Here is a 13,481-nt window from a genome sequence, read left to right as displayed (position 1 = left end):
TGTGTTTGCTATGTGTTGCTATTTTAGCAATAAGAGCTTCACCCAGTGGAAGTGATGAAAAGAGACCTATTTCTTGGACGTGGCTTAGAATAAGTTGGTTAAGCACAGCTGTCTGAAGGGCTACTTCAGTTTAAAATAGTTTGTAAGTAGGCAGAATCACAACTTTGGCCTTTTTTGCCCCTTGAGTTCAAATCTCCCACCTGCTGCTCGATGTGAGGCCCGTGACGTTGAAGCTCTGTAACGTGCCATGTCCCTTCGTCTGGTGGTCGCTGCTGCAGCATTTCGGTCCTTCTAAAAGACAAAAGCTGTCAAACTGCTAATACACGGGTGTGGATTTTTTAAGGATGTAGTTGTAATACTGCTGACATTGCGACCCACCCCACACGTGAACATCTGGTCACTGCCAGAGAAGAAGAATATCGATCAGGTGGGAGGAGAGCGTTTTACCTCAGTCCTCAGTTCAGTTTGGGCTTCACTTGGCTTTTTTTTTTTGCAGTTCTATTTTTTTGCTCCTTCCTTCCTTTCTCCCTCTTTGTTGTTTCCCCGTACATCACCACAGTCCCCGCCACTAAGACAACACACACACACACACACACACACACACACACACACACACACACACACACCCTCTCCCGAACAAACACGTGTTATTCTTTCTTTTCTGGTTCTGTCCTGCCTCGTCCTGCGTGTCCCCTTGTCACGTCTAAACATTTTAACACCACCTTTACCCAGCTTGCACTTGTACCCTCAATATGTCCGCGTGACAGTGTGTGTGTGTGTGGCATTGGTCAAGGCTTTGGACGAGGGAGCGAGTCTAGATTCATTAAAGATTATTGCATAAAATACCAATTAATATTGTTGTTCTGGCTTTGGAAAAAAAAAATCTACCTTTGCTTTCTGTTGTCGCTTTAGTGAGTTTGGCAGATGTTTAGTTGCTTTTCCAGAAAAGCTTTGTCAGGCAGTAACGGGTGACATTTTCAAAAATCCAGTAAGATATTGTAGCTGGAATAAATCTAATTCATTCCAATTCTTGGACTCCTAATGTATTAGAAATAAATGCTGATATCGCATGCAAAGATTTGTAAAATTCAAACATCAATCAACATGGGTTCTAACGTCAAGTGTCACGTCAGAAACCATGAAGCACAGTAAGAAAACGTCACCCGGGATGTTCTGCAGGTCAGGTGTCTGTAACCTACAGTCAGTACGCTGCTGTTTGAAATCAGCACCAAACCTTCCAGACCAATCAGAGCCCCTGGAGACAGACTTCAGCCCTTCGCTCGGTCCACTTGGAGGGAGGCAAAATGGCCACAAGAAGGAGCTGCGACATTACATGAGAGAAATGTTTTCTATGTGTGTGTTTCTTGGGAGCAATGTTGGTCACATATTTAAACCATTCATAAACCCTTAGTTATGATGGTTATAATGGTTTACCTCCAAATGCACTACAGCAGCCCCATTCTGACAAGGCTCACATATATAATCACACACATATGGCTGTATTATATATGTATATGTATGTACATTATGGCATATATGTGTATCTACACAGATATTCACGTTATGGATCTATTTATGTACATCGGGTATATAAATGTTTCATAAATCTATATATATATATATATGCTGTATTTCTTTCTGTGTGTGCATGTGCGTGTGCGAGCACGTGTGTGAGAGTGTAGTTTTGGTGTGTAAGTGGAACTCAAATAGCCTTTTAAAATCTCCCCTTATCCAGCTTTACTCTCCTTCTGGCCCCTTATAAGTGTTCTTTCTGCGAGTAATTTATCAAATTCCAAATGTTTCCGTCTAAAATGGCATCAGCTGTGATCTGTTGTTAGTGGAGACAGACTTTGCTCCATATATTTCTTCATGTAGCATTGTCAATTTCAATGCTCAATATCTTTTAACCACCACTATGTGACAAAAGCCAAACTATAAATACTAAATAACTATTCATGTTCTGTTTCCCTTACGCTGGTATGTTTCTAATCGTATCAAATTCAGTTTTCAATCTAAATAAACGCTAGTTTTAGCCTCACATTGAAGCTGCAATGCATATTTATCTGAACAATGGCTCTAATGTGTAACGTGAGATGGGTCACTTTAAGTTGCGAAACCTCCAAGAATTATCAAAACACTTTTCCAAAGCAAAAAACACAGTTAAGTGAACAAAGTCGAGCATTTAGCAGAGTTCAACATTTTCTAATAAAATGACAGTCCCCAAAACAAAGCCTAAAAGACAATTCAACATTTGACTTTAATTCACCACCTTGGCAGAAACGCAACTTCAAACTAATGCTAATGTTGCCCAAAGTTTGCTAATAAGTTAGCGGCAGCTTAAAGAGAAACCCCAGCTTCAAGCAGTACGATTGGATAGCAACAGGGTAGCACTGCTTGTGTCGGGCAGCTTAGGGTCGGTTAGCGGCTAACAGTGGTGTTCTGTGTTGAAGGTCGTCGTGGCTCAGAGGCCAGTCCTCACAGCTCCCCCCCCGCGTGCTGCGGGCCCCACGGAGGCTCCAACGAAGAGATCTGGGTTCTGCGCAAGTCAGCGGCAGGTAACTGAGCCGCACTGCGCTGAGCCCCCCCGCCCCCTGTAAACTCTGACCGGGGGGGGGTCAAACAGCATCTGACATCCTTTCCAAAAAAGACTTCTCTGCGCGGCGCGGCCACGCTGGTGTCCACGCTCTACACCGCAAATGTCCCCAGGGACACGGCTTAGTCACCCATCTGTAAAACAGAGACGTCTGAAGGCTTTCAGATACTCTTTGACCTGCTCCTGACAGCCCCCCCCCCCCCCCCCCATGTCCTGCTTAATCCTCCATCTAAAGCTCAAGCGAACCCAGAGGCCCTCCCTTTGTGTAGGACATCGGTCTACAGTCTGTGTCTTTCCTACTGGATGTATGGAGACATATTCGTGTGAGAGAGAAGCACAAAAAACGTAGGAAACAGAGCGAGGAAACAGGTGTGTTTGTGTGTGAAAGTGAAAGGTGTGCCCCGTTTACTCCACCTCCTTGTTTGTCGCCCAATCGTCCGTCCCCCCCGTCCGTCCCTCTGTCCGTCCGTCCCTCTGTCCGTCCGTCCATCCACATGCTGCCCAGTGCATTTCAATGGAGAGTCGAACCTGTTACCGCGTTGCTTTGGATATCAGCTAAACCACTCAATGTGTGTATGTGCGTGTGTGTGTGTGTTTGCGTGTGTGTGTGTGTGTGTTCGTTGCTTTGTTCGTGTTTGTGTGTGTGTGTGTGTGTGTGTGTGTGTTGGCCACTGTGTGCATCCATCTGTCTGTTACATGCGTGCGTCTGTATGCACAAAATCTATACATGTCGTTTGGGCGGTTGCATGTACGTGTGAATGCATGTGTGTGTTTTTGTGTGTGTGTGTGTGTGCGTGTGTGTGTGTTACAGGTGGAGACCGCAGCAGTCTGGGCAGCTCTGGCAGTGTGACCAGCGTGAGGTCGTCGGGCAGTGGTCAGAGCGCCGGCAGCACGGGGCACGTCCTCCATGCGCAGGCTGAGGGGGTCAAGGTACACACACACACACACCAACGTGCACAACTTTGTGGGTATGCACTTCTAGGGAAAATGCCTTCATATTCTCTGGTACTCTAGGTGGTGCGTATGAGCACCACGAAAGATAAAGAGCATTATCGGCAGGATTACCGACTTTAATTTGACTGAAAATGGGAAATGTCCTGTTCAGATTGTGCTTTTCTTTTCCAGTTGTAGTGTTTCTTACTTCAGTTTGTTCTTTTCTGATGCGAGGGTGTTAAATGAAAGTTAGTGTTGCGATGCAAATCCTTTGAATTTAATTATTCATTTAAGCGATTTAACGCACGGAGAGAGGTGGACTCGGGGCCGTTCACCTCGATCCAACCGACTCCTGATTTCTGTCCAAGTTGTTTTTTTTACGCCTCTGCTCCTGATCATGCTCAAAGGAAGGAAACGAGAGCCCTTCTGGACCTGCGTGACTCGGATGCTCAAAGAAGATTTAGGAATCACATCCATTTGCAAACAGTCACTTCCCGTCTAGCTTTCCCACTTGGTTGTATTTGGCGCCACCTCTTTGTGTTGCTTGGTGTCAAAAAGCCAAAATGGAAATGGCGAGAAAATGCAGAAATGGAAGCTTTAAAGCCGTGGTCCACAATCCCATCACCTCCTTACATCGCCTCCACGTCCACCTCCTGTACTGTGTTCTCGTCCTCCTGCAGCTGCTCGCTACAGTCTTGTCCCAGTCTGCCAAAGCCAAGGAGCACCTGCTGGAGCAGTCCAAGTCGGTGGAGCAGCCTGCAGGTAGGAGGGGGGGGGGGGGTTCCTTCACCAACGACTGTATCTAGTTCACTGAGAGAAAGAAGTGAGATGTCGCTCTTCATCACGCTGATCGCAGTAACCTCACTTGAAGGTGTGATGCAGCTGGGGAGAACGTGGAGAGAAAGAGGAAAGTCATAAACCACCGATCTATTGGAAACAATTCTCTATATCACTTCTACGCTCACACGCACACACACACACACAAGCACAAGCACACACACACACATGCGCACAGATCTTGGCTGGTTACACAGACAGATGGCCAAGGCAGGGGATGTAGGAGGAAGTAAGGCAGGGTGCGATTGGTTGGGGAGGTTTCTTATATGTTAGCGAGAGAGGATGTGATTGGCTCCCTCTCAAAGCAGTGAGGGAGGTGGAGCAGCGACGCCCGGGTGGAGCAGGTCGAGGTCAGGCTGCCGGGGACGAATCATCTGTTGATCAGCCGGGAAGTTTACAGCGACAAGATTTACTTTCTTCTTTTTAACCGGCCAATGGTGTTTGTGTCGACAGGCCCCGCCAGCTCCTCTAGGACATCCAGCCAATCGGGCTGTCCGCTCCACGAGGCCCCGCCCTATGACGCCACGGTGACCAGGAAGGGGGAGGGGCAAGGCGAGGGGAAGGTAGGACAGTCCCAGAGTCTCTGCAGACTCCGTCCTCTCTCCCTCTTTCATTCAAAGCCGCACAAGTCGCATAGAGACACCGTCAACGTCTCACCGCCGTGTGATGAGAATGTAGCTCCTCCACCTCAACCTCTCTCCTCCACACACACACACACACACACACACTGAATATATATATTTACACACACCAAGATGTCACAGCGGTTTCTCTCGCAACTGGCCTCGTCCGTGCTGCGAGTGTTCGGGTGCAGCCACGACATGGTGAGTGTGTGACTGGAAGATCTCCGGTTAAATGTCGTTAGGGTCCTGCAGCGAGGAATCCTGCGTTTGTGTGTGCGTGTGTGTGTGTGTGTGTGGGAGAATCCTATCTTTCTCTTGTTTATCTGCTACCTGCTGTCCATCGTTATTCACCCCTTTTAGTTGCAGCTTTTGCCTCTTCCATTGCGGCATTTTTCTTCTTCTGTTGCAGAGATAAATGTCTCTCAGTAAACGCTTGGTAGGTTCGCCTCGGGCAAATTATTGGTGTGTGTGTGTGTGTGTGTGTGTGTGTGTGTGTGTGTGTGTGTGTGCTGGCAGGTGCCCAGCAGTGTGCATGTTGTGGGATGGAATAGCTCAGCACAAGAAGTGTGAAATCCAAACTTAGACCATGTACAGTATTATTTACTGTGTGTGTGTGTGTGTTTCTATATGTTTGTGAGTGTGTGTTGGCCCACATTGAAGTTCAGGTTTTGGATAGTTGAGCGTGAAAAATCAGCTATGAGCGTATTTAAATAGCAGGTGGTCCTGGTGGTTGTATGTCCATCTCTTGCCTACAGTGTGGGTTCGTGTGTGTGCGTCAGTGTGAGTGCGTGCTGCCATGTAAGCCGTGTTCTCATGGCCATCTGTTAGCTAGGGCCCCGATTCCTCAGCACCCATAACGTTTCCCACATTTGGGTAAAAGGCGACGAGGCACAGTGCGGAGGACGAGGAGGGTCGTTGGCAAACATGAGGAGGTGAAGAAGAGGAGATGAAGAAAGGCAGAAGGGCTGTAGGGCTTCAAAGAGAACCAGGGTGCGTAGGAAGGAGTCACGCAGTGGTTTCACCAGCTACATCCAGTCCTGTAGCTCCGCCCCCTGCTGTCACCCATCAGCAGCAAGAGCAGCACATCAAAACAAACTTAAAAAAACGTGATTATGAAACAACAACCAAGCTATGTAAATATATAAGATATATGAATATAGAAACATAAAGAGGCTGTAGTTTGTAGAGGACCAGAGCACTAAGCTCCATCACAGCGGTCTCCTGCATCTCTCTCATCCAAGTGGGTATATAAACACAGAGATGTTGTGGTAGCCTTCCCAAGGTCCTAGTGCCTGGGGCCCATATCGTTAAGTATGATGATAAGCTATTAGATTGTAATTTGGAGGGGAGAAAACATACACACTAGAAGAATGCACGCACGTATGTAGCATGTAGAGTTATAAATAACTTGTCCATGAGAAAAAAAATACTATATATATATATATATATATTAGGGCTGTCAAAAATAGCGCGTTAACGGCGTTAATCAGCTGTTTGTTGTTAATTACGTCAATTTTTTTGACGCATTTCACGCATGCGCAGTGGGACAAATTATTCAGGTCCGGAAAGAACCTCTTCTTCTAGGGAATGCACTTCATCCTATACAACACATTACTGCCACCTGCAGGCATACGTCAGGCCCTCAGGTTCAGCAAGTCGTTTGCGCCAGAGACCCGCACCCCCCCCCCCTCCCCCCGGTTCTCGCGCAGCGGAACAGAGAAGAAAGAAAAGCTCCGCCCAGCAGAGCTTTGCTAAGAAAAATAAATAAAGAGCAGCGCTGAGATAGAGGACCATCGGAGAGACCCGTAATACTGTTCTGAAACATGCGGAGGAAGAGAAGCCAATGCGATGTAAATCCTCCCAGGTATGGGAATATTTCACACTGAAATGGGGGTGGTAGCGGATTTCTTTGCAGCGCCAGTCGTTCTAATCGCCGCGCTCGACTTCAAGGTGTAACCTTTATTATTGTTCGGTCTGAAACGGCGCGCCCAGTGACGGGCGGTGCAGCAATATTGTTGTTCGGGTGGAAATCGGGAGAAAGGTCGGTCCGGGAGATTTTCGGGAGGGGCTTTGAAACATCGGGAGGGTTGACATGTCTGGTCATGTCTGGTCATCGCAGCCCTCAGGAGCACAAACTCACAGCAGAGTGGGATAAACTGCAGAGGCTCGAGACCCTTCTAGAGCCATGCAGGGAAATCAGTCTGTAACTTATCAAATAACATTGATTTGATTATTTTCTGGAATGAATTAAAAAATCAAATATCAATAACATGTATTTATGTAAAAAATAATAATTATGATAATAATAATGATAATTATGTATCTGTGTCCTGTTATTTATCTTTATTATGCATTTCAGAAAGAAAAAATGGTTAGGATTCAGGTGATTAATCATGATTAATCCACTGAAAATTCTGATTAATTTGATTAAAATTTTTAATCATTTGACAGCCCTAATATATATATTAGGGCGGTAAAATCTAGATTATTGTGGCTGAGATTAATACGCAGCAGGAGGAGTCGATAGATCAGCGGTGCCCAATAGGTCGATCACCAAGGCACCAAGGCCTGCCACTGGAAAAAGAACCACCCCAGGTCACCACGTATGCATGCTCGACCGCTGGAGCTAACGGAAAACGTGGTGGTGCTAATTAGCGATCCTTGCTTACAAACTGACACATTTCATTTCATTCAAAAGCAACTTTGGCTGACTCCAATCAGGGAAAGTCATCAGTAGGGTAATCACTAATGGATGGAAAGGTTGTGAAGGTGCCCTTGCTGCTGACAGAAGAGAGGCTTGCTGTCAATTTAGAAAAAGATATTCATTTGTTTTGAGTTTACGGTATGCAATTTATATATATATACTGTGTATATATACAAACATACATACATACATCCAGACAGTAATGCCAAACCTGGTAAGGATGCGTGTGTGAGGAGAATGAGTGTGTGTGCAGAAGTGAGGTATATATTAATTATTCATTTGTCAACACGCTGCTGCAATGCAGCCTTCTCTGGCTTCTTGTAATAGAAACATCCATTCGATGCTGTCTTTACTCTCCAGTTGTAAAGTGTGGAATGCAGATCTGTAGCTCTTAATGTAGCCTTTGAGAAACGAAAGGCTGGGCCTCCCTCCCTCCCTCCTAATCTTAGGCTGGTTTTCTTTGCAGGGGCCAAGTAGGGCTAACCAGGGCCAAACATCAGCTGGGTTATGAGGCCATCAAGCCACTGTGATCACACCTAAAGGCACACAAATGTCTCTTTTTGACATTGGTAAAACTGTATTGACAGACAAAGTAGGAAAGGAAACGTGTGGCCCATTGTTTGGCCCTACTTGGCCCCCCGCTGAGAGAAAAGTGCCCGTTGAAGCGGCAGACACGGAGCCAGTGACAGCATGCCCCCTGTCTTCTCTCCGTAGAGCTCAGAGGCCGTTGTCCAATGGCTGAGCGACTTTCAGCTGCAGGTCTACGCACCAAACTTCCTGGGCGCTGGGTATGACTTGCCCACCATTAGCCGAATGACCCCGGAGGTAAGGCACCCGAATCCCCCTGTTCTCCCCCCCCCCCCCACCCCAGAGGTCACAGGCCCCTCCCCCGGACCACAGTGGAAACCAGTCTGCACGACTTTGACCTTGATGTTTCCCAGATGCATGTATGCTGTTTCCTTTAAGAATCCCTCGAATGAGAACCATCAAACCGCGGCCTCCTGCGCGTCCGTATGAGTCGATCCGAAACCTCAAGTGTGTTGCAACTCGATTCTGTTTGGTCAATTTGACGCAACATTCGCAGCCTGTTAGCTTAGCTTAGCTCAAAGATCAGTTGGTTTTCCTGAACACTTTGACGCCAGTGTCGAGTCGCATAGAGCGGAAAAATCACAACAAGCCTGCGAGGGCGGCTGAAAAGCTCCCCGGCTCACCAGGACTGCACGCCACGGGGTCAAGGGTCGTCATCGGGGTCGTCCCGGTTGGACGTGGGATTTTCCAACAGCAAGCCTGTTCTATGAACTCGGGGTTTGGAGTTAGAAAGATGGGACAAGCAGGCCAAGTACCCCTTTAAGATGTTATCAAGACATTCACTTAGTTACAGCGAATGGCAGCAGGCGTGTTTCTGAGAAACCCATCCGGGCACCAGTCAGAATTCAGTCCGCTTCCTGACCCGCCCTTCACCTTCCACGCTGCATGCAATGAGAGCGACGCTCTCTGCCTCTTTCACCTACATACAAATCATTCATAGCACACATCAATTATGTGTAGATACATGCACACTGTGCATAGGGGTTCAGAGCTGAGCTGACTGAAGGGTTTGTTTGATGTGTCGTAGTATTCTGGCCCATTTCATTTATGAGTTAGAAGAAGGTGCGTGTTTGTTTGGGGGGGGGGGGGGGGGGGGGGGGGATCGTTGATGTGTTTGTTAATGGGAGTCCTCGTCTGTCCACCTTGACTCCCACTGAAATAAAATACACAGAAACAGTCAACAGGCAGGATGATGCATTGTGTTTTCAAATGAATACACTTAGCGTGTATTTAAACATGAGCTTGTTTACAGACGATGACAAAAAAAGATAAAAGAAATCACGGAGAAACAAGTAGATTCTTTGCATCCTTTTCACTGCAGACATTTGCTTTCCTTTGCTTATCTTATGATTTTGAGACATTTACATTTCTGCTCTATTCTCAACTGGCGCAGGCTTTTGTCAGATCTCATGCTGTCACTTGTTTCTTTGTGTTGCAAGTTTTCCTCTGTGTGTGTGTGTGTGTGTGTGTGAGAGAGAGAGAGAGCAAGAGCGAGAGAGACACACAGATGGAGAGAGAGAGAGAGAGAGACTTGGGGAGGTTTGAATTCACTTTGTGGTAGAAAAAGTCTGAACATGCCACAACGTTATCTTACTGTGTGTGTGTGTGTGTGTGTGTGTGTGTGTAGGACCTGACAGCGATTGGAATCACCAAACCAGGTCACAGAAAGAAGATGACATCTGAGATCAACAAGCTAAGTGTCACCGAGTGGCTGCCCGATCACAAGCCGGTGAGTAGGAGCCAGCGACGCGCGGCGTGAGCCAGGTACCAGCTGCTGAGCCTCCGTGTTCTTGGTGTTCCTGCAGGCCAACCTCGCAGAGTGGCTGTCTGCTGTCGGGTTGAGTCAGTATCACCAGGTGCTGGTGCAGAACGGTTATGAGAACATCGAGTTCATCACTGACATCACTTGGGAGGACCTACAGGAAATAGGCATCATCAAACTAGGTACGAGGCGCAGACATTCAATGTAGATGAGATAACTTTCATCCACTACGCCGTCTGGTAGAGATTCAAATGGAAATGTGCACGGCCTTCTGGGTTAATGTGTGCAGCAGTGTGAATCCCACCATGATATAAAACCATAATGTGTAGCTAACATTAACGTGCCCAGATAGAAGAAATAGGACATTTTTGATGGAAAAATATAGCCACTGAAACATAAAGCGTTAAAATAGGCTTTTGAGCTCCATTTTAATTATTTAACCAATGCAAATTGTAATAAATGTGATTTTTTGTTAATTAAAACTCAATCTTGATTAAAAGAAGTTAGCTCAATTAAACATCAGATCTAATTGTTCCATCCTGCAATGTTCTAGGCCACCAAAAGAAGCTGATGCTGGCGGTGAAGCGGCTGGCTGAAATGCAGCGGGGCTCCCTCAAAAAGAAGCCCCCGCCAATCACACAGCAGCAGGAAGTCATGTCGGCCGACGGCCCGCCTCTAGACGGTGAGCTAGCAAAAGGCTTATTATCATCTGTAACAATACAGTCATAACCTTAGTTATGTTAGTGTAATTACTTTATTACTTTGGGTTCTCCTCAGAGGTCACGTCTCCCAAGTTGAGCACGTTCCAGGACAGCGAGTTGAGCACCGAGCTACAGAGCGCCATGAGCCAGCCGGGTCAGGAGGTCAAAGTTCAGCGAACACGCAGCAAGGACCAGGAGGAGGTGATGACAGGCGGAGGGGGAGGGGGAGGGGGAGGAGGTGCTGTGCCACCTAAGAAGGAGGCGCGGACTATGAGGCAGCAGAGCAGCCAGGGAAGCAACTCCTCCCACAGAGGGAGCGTCTCCTCTCAAGGCAAACACCGTCACCCCCACTCGCAGCCGGCCCCCCCCTACACGCCCCCGCACACCCCGACCAAGACCCGGACCTCATCCTCCTCCTCCTCCACCTCCTCCGTCCAGAGCACAGCGTCCCCGCAGGCCAAACACAAGCCGTGCCCCCAGTTCATGCAGGGGGAGCGGCCTCAGTCGCCGCGCTCCCAGCCCCCCCAGTCTCCAACCCACCGGGGGCCGCCGTGCAGCCAGCTCCCGCCCCAGCAACCACAGCCCCCTCAAGCCCTGCCGCAGCACCAGGCCCCCCCTGAGGGGAGGGAGGAGCAGCCCCCACGGGTGCCTCTCCTCTGCCTCCCACCGGAGGCGCAGCAGGCTGAGGGAGACGGGGAAGAGCCCCCCGCCCTCCAGAGCGCGCGCGGAAACCCCCCGAGCCGATACGCCGCCTCGGACGGCGAGTGCGACGAGAGGGCGGGAGGAGGAGAGGGCCGGGAGGGCGGGGGGGAGGCCGAGGGGGTGGGGGGTCCGGTCTCTGGCGCCGCGAGGGGGGACGGAGTCAAGTACGCCACGGTGACCCACCGCGTCAGCCGCAGCCACTCTGTGCGCAACCAGGACAAGGCGCTCCACCGCTACCACACGCAGCCCTTCGCCCTGCGCCAGAAGAAGAAAGGCCCCCCCCCGCCGCCGCCCAAACGCTCCAGCTCCGCCATCTCCACCTCCAGCTCCAACCTGGCGGAGGCCAACGCGCAGCCGCACGAGCTCGCCACCACCACGGGGGGGATGCTGGACGTTCCTTACCTCCAACAGCGGCGGGCCAGCGACCTGGGGATGTCGGTGGGGGCGGCCCCCGTGGAGACGAGCAGCGTGGGCAGCGTGAGGAGCATCGCCGCCATGCTGGAGATGTCTTCCATTGGAGGTGGAGCCAAAGGCATGGCGCTGCAAAAGAACCTCCTGCAGGTATTTCAGAACATCCGGGAGTCTATGCACAAAATGTCCCGTGTAGCAGCAGGCAGTGGGTGAGCTGAGCCGTGTGTCCACCAGGTGGGGAGGGCGCGCGACGCCATCGGCCTGGACGGCGAAGTGGTGAACCGGCGGCGGACCATCAGCGGCCCGGTCAGCGAGCTGGTGGCGGCTGCCAGGCGCGAGCAGCCGAGCCCCGCCCCCCTCCCGTCTCCTGCCGTCCAGCCCGAGGACACCCCCTTCCCGGGGAATTCCTCCGCCCCCGACCCCCCGTCCTCGCCCCACCCCGGCTCGGGGGGCAGCGGCAGTTCATCGGAGAACCTTCCGTTCGCCGAGGAGGGAAGCCTGACCATCCGGCGCCAGGGTCGAGGAGAAGGAGAAGGACAGGTAGCTGTCTTTATTTACACGTCCGTCTCTCTGATGCTAAACTTAAATGTGCTTCATGCATTCTGCAGTGAAGCTTCTGTGCTTCTAAGCGCTATTCGTGTTATTCATTCGTCTCCGTCCATGCTTTTGACTGTTTGTGCACAAATTGCCTCTTGTCACGAATGTATGAATTTTTCCGTTAGTGTGTATTCTGTGTTTGTCTGCAGGGCGACGCCGAGGGTCCCCGGAGGGACGGAGGCGCCGCGCGCGAGGACATCTCCGGCGCCGAGGCCACGGCGACCTTCAAGCGGCGGGCGCGCAGCTCCAAGCCCCACCCCAACGGCTCGGACTTCACGCTGCAGGAGTCGTCCACCGTCAAGCGCCGGCCCAAGAGCCGCGACAAGGAGCCCGAGGGCTACGCCGACCTGGCCGCCGGCGGGGGGGAGCCCAACACCACGCAGCCCGCGCCCTACCAGAACGGCACGTCCACGGTGAGGCGCCGCCCGCCGTCCGGCGCCGGAGTGACCGAGCAGCCGCAACCTCAGCCGCAGCCGCAGGTGGACGCGGCGCCGCGGCGGGACAGCGTGGACCACGCGGCGGCGGCGGTTGGGAATGAAGGGGGTCCCGCGAGGAAACCCAAGCCCCCGGTCTCCCCCAAGCCCGTGGTGGCCCAGATCAAGAGACAGGCCGGCCCGCTGACTCCCCCCCACCCGGTGTCCAGCAAGAGAGTCCCTCTGCCCGGCCCGGGAACGCCCGGCAGCCCAGGTACCCACTCGCATAAAGCCAGGGTTTCACAGCTGATAACAAGTTACAACTAACTCAACGAATGCGTCCTTAGCAGCAGGGAGCCGTCCCTTCAGTGCGCTCACTGCTACTCACAATGATACCAAACGTAGGTTTACGGAAAGCTGCACAAGCCAAATCCAACGTCAGAAAGGTTTATGCGAAGGAGTTTCAGATGCTGTTTGATGAGACTCGTTTAGAATATTCCATGCAGGGCGTTTGGGGCATTCGCAGGAGGAGTAAAGGAGCCTCCATCGATTGATGGTTTCAACGGTTGCTCGATGGAACCTTCTCTCACTGAAACATCTGAAAGGGAAGGAAGCTC

The 13,481-nt window shown here is 50.5% G+C and overlaps 1 protein-coding gene across 1 annotated transcript in view; it reads left to right on the top strand.

Annotated features, from left to right (window-relative positions):
• Positions 1 to 13,481, top strand: part of caskin1 (CASK interacting protein 1) — a 61,483-nt gene that overhangs the window by 43,457 nt on the left and 4,545 nt on the right. Inside the window, 11 exon segments of the mRNA XM_037475643.2 lie at positions 2,451 to 2,555; positions 3,405 to 3,523; positions 4,207 to 4,288; positions 4,817 to 4,926; positions 8,405 to 8,515; positions 9,906 to 10,007; positions 10,084 to 10,222; positions 10,594 to 10,722; positions 10,818 to 12,004; positions 12,089 to 12,394; positions 12,577 to 13,138. Of these exon segments, the coding sequence (XP_037331540.2) occupies positions 2,451 to 2,555; positions 3,405 to 3,523; positions 4,207 to 4,288; positions 4,817 to 4,926; positions 8,405 to 8,515; positions 9,906 to 10,007; positions 10,084 to 10,222; positions 10,594 to 10,722; positions 10,818 to 12,004; positions 12,089 to 12,394; positions 12,577 to 13,138 (2,952 nt within the window).

The sequence above is a fragment of the Pungitius pungitius genome, chromosome 12 (genome assembly GCF_949316345.1).
Source record: "Pungitius pungitius chromosome 12, fPunPun2.1, whole genome shotgun sequence".
In the NCBI taxonomy this organism is placed as follows: Eukaryota; Metazoa; Chordata; class Actinopteri; order Perciformes; family Gasterosteidae; genus Pungitius; species Pungitius pungitius.
Note: the sequence above shows the minus strand (reverse complement) of the source record. Positions and strands in the feature narration are given on the sequence as shown.